Source organism: Mus caroli, chromosome 7 (genome assembly GCF_900094665.2).
Source record: "Mus caroli chromosome 7, CAROLI_EIJ_v1.1, whole genome shotgun sequence".
Lineage (NCBI taxonomy): Eukaryota > Metazoa > Chordata > Mammalia > Rodentia > Muridae > Mus > Mus caroli.
In genome coordinates this window covers 46,937,852-46,945,949 of record NC_034576.1, presented here as the reverse complement: position 1 = coordinate 46,945,949, position 8,098 = coordinate 46,937,852, and the positions used below count along the sequence as shown (strand labels likewise).

The 8,098-nt window shown below is 56.5% G+C and overlaps 1 protein-coding gene across 5 annotated transcripts in view; it reads left to right on the top strand.

The window, feature by feature from the left end:
* Positions 1-8,086, top strand: part of Scaf1 (SR-related CTD associated factor 1) — a 13,338-nt gene extending 5,252 nt beyond the window's left edge. For all 5 annotated transcript variants that reach the window (XM_021167546.2, XM_021167548.2, XM_021167550.2 and 2 more), the window contains 5 exons: positions 2,198-4,864; positions 5,239-5,321; positions 5,539-5,757; positions 7,403-7,531; positions 7,660-8,086. In XM_021167546.2, the coding sequence (XP_021023205.1) occupies positions 2,198-4,864; positions 5,239-5,321; positions 5,539-5,757; positions 7,403-7,531; positions 7,660-7,851 (3,290 nt within the window). In that variant the 3' untranslated portion in view covers positions 7,852-8,086. The remainder of the gene's footprint in view (positions 1-2,197; positions 4,865-5,238; positions 5,322-5,538; positions 5,758-7,402; positions 7,532-7,659) is intronic.
* Positions 8,087-8,098: the final 12 nt, after the last annotated feature.

Genomic DNA, 8,098 nt, shown 5'->3' with positions numbered 1-8,098 from the left:
ACTAATGAGGGCAACACCAGGAGAGCCTGACTCCAAAAACCAACCCCCAAGGGAGCAGAGGATAAATGTTCCACTAGAACCTGTTCACACAGACAAATGGCGCCAGTCGTTCTCACGGGACTCTGAAATTATGGTGTGGTTTTGTTGGTGACTTTTTTGTTTTTTTTTTTTTTCGAGACAGGGTTTCTCTGTGTAGCCCTGGCTGTCCTGGCACTCTCTTTGTAGACCAGGCTGGCCTCGAACTCAGAAATCTACCTGTCTCTGCCTCCCGAGTGCTGGGATTAAAGGTGTGCGCCACCACGCCCGGCGACTTTTTTTTTTTCTTTATTTTGCGGCAGGGTCTTGTCCTGTTGCCTAGACTGGCCGGGAACTTGTGGCAGCCCTGCATCGCCCTTCCTTGTGCTGAGACTACAGACTTGCCCACCACCCTTTGTGGTGATATTTTAAAGACAAAGCTTGGGAAGAGAGTGGCATTGCTCTGCTGTGGCCGAGCCTCCCTGACACTTAGCACTGTGGCTTTGTCTTGCTCAGGGTTTTTCTTAGTTTCTAAACTGAACTGACAAGACCGTTGTGTGTTTGGGGGTTTTTTTTGTTGTTATTGTTTGTTTTTAAATTACACTTGTGACTGGAAGCCATAGGTCAGCTTTCAGGAGTTTGTTCTCCTCTGCCAAGTGGGTCCCAGGGACCTAAGTCAGGTCTTTAGATTTGGTGACAGCTGCCTTTATTCACTGCGACATCTTGTTGCTGGCCCTTCCCTCCTGTCTGTCTATGTATGTGTGTGTTCTGGCATTGAACCCGGGGCCTCACACCTAGAAGCACTGAGTTACGTCCTTAGTCTGTTTTGTTTCTGAGAGATGGATCTTGCTTTGTACCTCACTCTGGCCTTAAAACTCCTGGTCTTCCTCCCATGTATGCTGGAACGGTAGGTGGATGCTGTCACGCCCACCTCAGCATTTCTGTTTGTTTGTCTTTTTCAAGACAGTGTTTCTCTTTGTAGCCCTGGCTGTCATGGAACTCATTGTAGACAAGACTGGCCTTGTACTTACAGAGATCTGGCTGCCTCTGCCTCTTTGGTTCTGAGATTAAAGGCATGTGCCACCACACTAGGCTTGCTTGTTTGTTTTTTAGTTTTTGTTTGGCTTGTTTTGGAAGATATTAAGAGCACAGGAAAAGGAACACGGTGGTCACTCATGACCTTCCTCTGTACCAGAGTTACATGTCACCCTGTGCTTCCAGACACTAATGTGTCCTGGGTTGAAATGAAGAAAGGAGCAGGGAGTGGGGGGTCATGGGTACCCCTCTGGGTTCTGTGTGTGAACCCTGTCCTCAGGATGAGTTAGCTCCCTGACGGCAGGGCTTGCTTTTCTGACACCACTGGAGCTGAGCCTGACATAAAACAGGTAAACATGAGTTTAGGAAACGAGCAGACATTGATTTTATAGAAGGAATCTGAAGTCAGCAGGTTGAGCCAGGTACCCATGCTCACATGAGTACAGTACTGTGCTCTGGGTCGGTCTATGAGGCACTGGCACTGTCCTCAATGGGCCATTTTGGGTGGGGGGCTTAGTTTCTGTGCTCAGATAGTCATTTGAGTCTAGGCCCAGCCATCATTGCTGTGTTATGAGCACAGGTGCAGTGGATGTTGGGGGGTAAACTAAGGAGACAAGCAGAGCCTGGCCTGTGAGAAGGGGAAGGTACTTCGTCGTGATGTCCCTATGGGTTAGTGGCTCTTGCTTCTAAGACCTCAGGTGCAGGTTGATGGCAAAAAAAAATTCTAAGGATTGTCTTGTTCTGCCAAGCCTAGTCTAGCTCTGTCATTTCACGATCTAAGCTGATTCCTCTCCACAGAGCAGGCTCAGCTCCTACAGGAGGCAGCTGGCTCTTGTGTCCTGTGGGGACAGCACTGTATTAGTCAAGGCACTTTGTTGGCTGTAGATGAGCCAGTGGTGTGTGAGATTAAGTCAGTGCTCCGTCTGGGCTCAGGGGTGGACATCCGGGCCATTTTCTGCTGTTGTAGGTGTCTTCACACACTTGGCCAGTGCTCTGCAGCTGAGCCACGCCCCCACTCCCTGACTTCACCACCCCAGTGTGCTCTCCTGCCCTTGAGGCGGCGCTGGTCTGTCTGTAGGCCTCTGCCCTGGGAGAGAAGTGATCCGTTACTGACTATTAATTACTCTGTCTACTCTGTTCTCTGCAGTTTCTCCACAGTCCCATGCATCTCGACCTGCCTGTTCCCGTCACCTCACCTTGGGCACAGGGGATGGAGGGCCTGCTCCACCACCTGCCCCCTCCTCTGCCTCCTCCTCCCCTTCCCCTTCCCCATCTTCATCTTCACCTTCTCCTCCTCCTCCTCCTCCACCCCCACCTCCCCCAGCTCTGCCTGCCCCGAGATTCGACATCTATGATCCCTTCCACCCCACCGATGAGGCCTACTCCCCGCCGCCAGCCCCAGAGCAAAAATATGACCCCTTTGAGCCCACGGGCTCCAATCCCAGCTCATCAGCTGGGACCCCCTCACCAGAGGAAGAAGAGGAAGAGGAGGAGGAAGAAGAAGAGGAGGGTCTGTCACAGAGCATCAGTCGCATCTCTGAGACCCTGGCTGGCATCTACGATGACAACAGCTTGAGCCAGGACTTCCCAGGTGATGACAGCCCCTGCCGGGAACCCCCACCCCCGCAGACGCTGGGAGCCCCAGGGACGCCACCCCAGGCTGACTCTACTCGAGCCGAAGGGGCCCCGCGCCGCAGGGTCTTTGTGGTGGGACCTGAGGCTGAGGCCTGCCATGAGGGCAAGGTTTCGGTGGAAGTCGTGACGGCTGGTGCACCAGCGCTGCCGCTGCCACCACTACCCCCGACTGACCCGGAGATAGAGGAGGGCGAGATTGTGCAGCCTGAGGAGGAGCCCAGGGTGGCAGTTTCACTGTTCCGTGCTGCACGACCTCGTCAGCCTCCTGCCTCTGTAGCCACCTTGGCTTCGGTAGCCGCCCCTGCTGCGCCCCCAGCCTCTGCTCCACGTGCCCCTGAGGGTGACGACTTCCTGTCACTACATGCTGACTCTGATGGCGAGGGCGCACTGCAAGTGGACCTAGGTGAGCCACCTGCACCACCGGCCGCTGATGCCCGCTGGGGCGGCCTGGACCTGCGCCGCAAGATCCTAACGCAGCGACGTGAGCGTTACCGCCAGCGCTCTGCCTCGCCGGGCCCACCTCCTGCTCGGAAGAAGGCTCGACGGGAGCGGCAGCGCAGCGGGGACCCTGCACCACCGGATTCGCCCTCCTGGGAAGCTAAAAAGCACCGTTCACGTGAGCGCAAGCTTGGCTCCCACTCGACGGCCCGGCGTCGATCACGCTCCCGTTCTCGCCGCCGATCACGATCCCGCAGCGCTGACCGCAGACGTGGGGGTCACCGCTCACGTTCCCGGGAGAAGCGCAGGCGCCGACGGCGCTCAGCCTCTCCACCTCCAGCAGCATCTTCGTCATCCTCCTCACGACGTGAACGGCATCGGGGCAAACGGCGCGAGGGTGGCAAGAAGAAGAAGAAGCGCTCGCGATCCCGGGCAGAGAAGCGTTCTGGGGACTTGGAGAAGCTGCCCGCATCAGTGCCTCCCTCAGGCTCTGACCGTGACAGCCGACGCCGCGGGGCCGTGCCACCCTCTATCCAGGACCTCACAGACCACGACCTGTTCGCCATCAAACGGACCATCACAGTGGGTCGCCCCGACAAAGCGGAGCCACGCGCACCTTCACCAGCACCTGCTGTGTCCCCGAAGCGGGAGGTCCTGTATGACTCTGAGGGTCTGAGTGCTGACGAGCGGGGTGGCAAGAGTGACAAGGACCGGAGGCGTTCAGGGGCTGCATCCTCATCTTCATCCTCAAGGGAGAAAGGGTCTCGACGGAAGGCCCTCGATGGGGACCGGGGCCGAGACAGGGACAGGTCATCCAAGAAGACGCGGCCACCTAAGGACTCGACGCCTGGCTCGGGGCCGCTGCCCAAAGCCCCCCCAAGCAGTGGCTCCTCGTCCTCCTCGTCCTCCTGCTCCTCTCGCAAGGTAAAACTGCAGTCCAAGGTGGCTGTGCTCATCCGAGAGGGCGTCAGCAGCACCACCCCTGCCAAGGATTCCTCGTCTTCAGGCCTGGGCTCCATTGGGGTCAAGTTCAGCCGTGACCGTGAGAGCCGCTCACCATTCCTCAAGCCGGATGAGCGGGCTCCTGCAGAGGTGGCCAAGGTGGCCCCGGGTAGCAACAAGCCCAAAAAGACCAAGGCCAAGGCCAAGGCTGGGGCCAAGAAAGCCAAGGGGACCAAGGGAAAGACGAAACCGTCGAAGACGAGGAAGAAGGTTCGCAGCGGAGGCAGTAGCACGGCCAGCGGTGGGCCTGGCTCACTGAAGAAGTCCAAGGCCGACAGCTGCAGTCAGGCAGCAAGTGCCAAGGGGACAGAGGAAACATCATGGTCAGGGGAGGAGCGGACCACCAAGGCCCCCAGTACCCCACCACCTAAGGTAGCCGCACCTCCACCCGCACTCACCCCGGACTCCCAGACTGTGGATAGCAGCTGCAAGACCCCTGAAGTCTCCTTCCTACCAGAGGAAGCCAGTGAGGACACTGGGGTCCGAGTAGGGGCAGAGGAGGAGGAGGAAGAGGAGGAAGAAGAGGAGGAGGAAGAGGAGCAGCAACCTGCCACTACCACAGCCACCAGCACTGCTGCAGCTGCCCCAAGCACTGCCCCCAGTGCAGGGTCTACAGCCGGAGACTCTGGCGCAGAGGATGGGCCAGCTGCTAGGATCTCCCAGCTGCCAACGCTACCCCCACCCATGCCCTGGAACCTGCCTGCTGGTGTGGACTGTACTACCAGTGGTGTCCTGGCCTGTGAGTCTTCGGAAGTGGGGAGAGTGATGGGTAGATAGGGTTGGATGGACAGAACAGGCAGGGTCTACTCCAAGCTCTGGCAAGCAGGGAGCTATTGGAACAGAGGAGATTAGACCATGCAGAACTAGATAGAACAGGATGAGAGTGGGGAGCTTAAGGAGGGTGCTGGTTTCCTGTAGGTGGGGGACGGCTGGGACTTGGGTGGGTCAGTAAGCAGACGTACTCCTTGACACACAGCCAGCCCCTTGCGTGGATTCTCAGTGGTGAGGTCCCTTTCTCTGTTCTGAGCTGAGGTTGTATAGCATGTCCTGAGATCAGGTGAGGAACCTCCATCCTGGTACCTGCCTTGATTGTCCTCCCTCTGTCCACTGCAGTGACTGCACTGCTGTTCAAGATGGAAGAAGCCAACCTGGCCAGCCGCGCAAAGGCCCAGGAGCTCATCCAGGCCACCAACCAGGTGGGCTCCCATGGGGAAGAGTCCCCGCAGCCCCTTCCTTTGTCCATTGCCTCGGGGTAGGAGAGGAACTACAACTCCCAGCAGGCCTTAGGGCAAGGTATTGGCCAGAAGAGGAGCCTGTTGCTCTACACCATTGGGAACTTTGAGGGAACAGAGGGGGAACAAAGCCCCCTCTTCCCTTCCACCTCCCTTGGCTCATCATACTCTCTTCTCACAGATCCTCAGCCACCGGAAGCCACCCTCCACTCTTGGGGTGACCCCAGCTCCTGTGCCCACTTCCTTGGGTCTGCCCCCAGGCCCCTCCAGCTACCTGCTTCCTGGCAGCCTCCCCATAGGAGGCTGTGGCTCTACCCCTCCTACCCCCACTGGGCTAGCCCCTGCATCTGACAAGAGAGAGGGCAGCAGCAGCTCAGAGGGACGTGGGGACACTGACAAGGTGAGATGGACTGAGAGAGTCAAAGGGCTAGATGAAGGGGGCTGAGTGCTGGGTGGAGGTGCAGCTCAGTTACTGAGTGCTTGCCCAGCATGCATGAAGCCCCGGATTCCACCCTCAATTCTAGATAAAAAAGAATTAGTGTAAGCCGGGCAGTGGTGGCGCACACTTTTAATCCCAGCACTCGGGAGGCATAGGCAGGTGGATTTCTGAGTTCGAGGCCAGCCTGGTCTACAAAGTGAGTTCCAGGACAGCCAGGGCTATACAGAGAAACATTGTCTCGAAAAACAAACAAACAAACAAACAAAGAATTAGTGTGTAGAAGAATTTAAAACACTTCTAGTTTGTGTATGTATACATGTATGTATAAACACCTCTTTTAATCACCTCAGTTGCTCCCCACCTTTATGTAACTAGGAGACATAGGTTTGTCAAAAAGTCAAGCACTTAGGGCCAGGCTGGCTGTACAGACTCAGGCCTGTAACTCTAGCATGGAGGTGGTCAAGGGAGGTGGTGACAAGGACACCCCCAGCTGGAGTGAGGACCCTACAGTCAAAAGAAAGAACAGTTTAGAGCTGCTTCCTTTAAATCCTATCTGGCTGGATTTGCCTGGTCATGGCTCTGACAGCACTGTCTGAGGGCGCTACCCACTGCTCTGCCTCAGAGTAGGCCTGAACAGGAAACAGATGGCCTCAGCTCACAGAGACCTGGCGGTTCACATTCCTGTGCTGCTAGCCAGGCCTCTAGGGCTATTTGTCTTTTCTTAGCAAGTGTTTTATGGGATGGCAGGTAGCCCCTCTTCTGTGTTACTTGAGAATCTCATGGCCCATAGAGCTAAGACTGTCTCTCCCTATAGCTGGGACACGTGTGCCCCTATTAACCAAAGCACGTGTATTGGGCCCTGACCTCCCAAGGTCCATTAGCCCACACTCAGCTTGCCTGCTACCAGGCTCTGTCGTACTTGTCTCTAGCCTGCCTTCGTGCACTTGCTTGGGAAAGCGGCTCTAGCTCTCCCTGTGGTCATGGACACCAGGCTCTCCTAGGAACCTCAGTCTCCTAGCACAGCTCCCTTGATGGTGGTGTCCCATTTTTCATGTTCTCCAAGGGTGGAAGGCTGGGTCCCCTTTTGATGTTGTCTACCTTAGCAGCCTGAGCTGCCTAGGCTCAACCACTCAGCCCCTCCTGTGCTTCCTCCAGAGCTCAGGTGATGTGACCTGAACCAGAACAGGGTATGAGCAGCTAAGCTGGTATCCCTGTCACTTAAGAAGGTCTGCGGTCAGAATAACCCTGTGTGTTCTGCTTAGGAATAGGTGTGAGCCAGCTGGTAGAGTGGGGATGGGGCACACGCCTCTGATCCTACTACTTGAGGCTGATGCAGGAGATTTAAAAGTTGAGGGCAAGAATGGACAACTTGAAATTAGAGATACTGTACAAAAAGAAGAAGACAAGCCCTCAGCTTCAATCCCAGCATTGCATAAAAGAACAGTATAGTGTTTGATTGGTTTGTCTCCTAGCAGACTGCTGGGCCTGGGTAGGCCAGGGTGCCACAGGGTCTAGCCTAGAAGTGTCTACTAGCCTGGGGTAACTGCAGGCCAGGGTGAGGGGGCTGCACTTGTTTGGTCTTGACTGTCCTTGTCTCACCCACCAGTACCTGAAGAAGCTCCACACACAGGAGCGGGCAGTAGAGGAGGTGAAGTTGGCCATCAAGCCATACTACCAGAAGAAAGACATCACCAAGGAGGAGTACAAGGACATCCTGAGGAAGGCTGTCCACAAGGTGGGGCCAAGGGACGGTGGGACTGGGGACCTGGGTCCAGGAGAGGGGGATAGTGTAGGCTGGCCAAGACTGAGTCAGGGTTGAGGTGCCCTGGGGCTGCAGGGACTCAGTTGTTCCTGGTTCTGCAGATCTGCCACAGCAAGAGCGGGGAGATCAACCCTGTCAAGGTGAGCAATCTGGTGAGGGCCTACGTCCAGCGCTACCGCTACTTCCGCAAGCACGGTCGCAAGCCGGGGGACCCCCCAGGACCTCCTCGGCCACCCAAGGAACCAGGGCCCCCAGACAAGGGTGGCCCAGGCCTGCCCCTGCCCCCTCTCTGAGATCCTTACCCTGTCCCTGTGCCTCTGAGATTCTGGACATATTTATGGCTCCACTTCTCCACTACGCCCCCCCACAGTGGGATGATGGGGAAGGTTGCTGTGAGGAAGAGGAGAGCCCCCCCCCCCCGACCCAGCCGTGTTCCTGCCCGTTGACCTAGCCCTTCAGCCTGCCCCCCACAGCCCCAGCCCTTCTGTCATGCCCCCTCCAATTTCATTAAAGATTTCATGAAGTACAGACAGGAGTAGT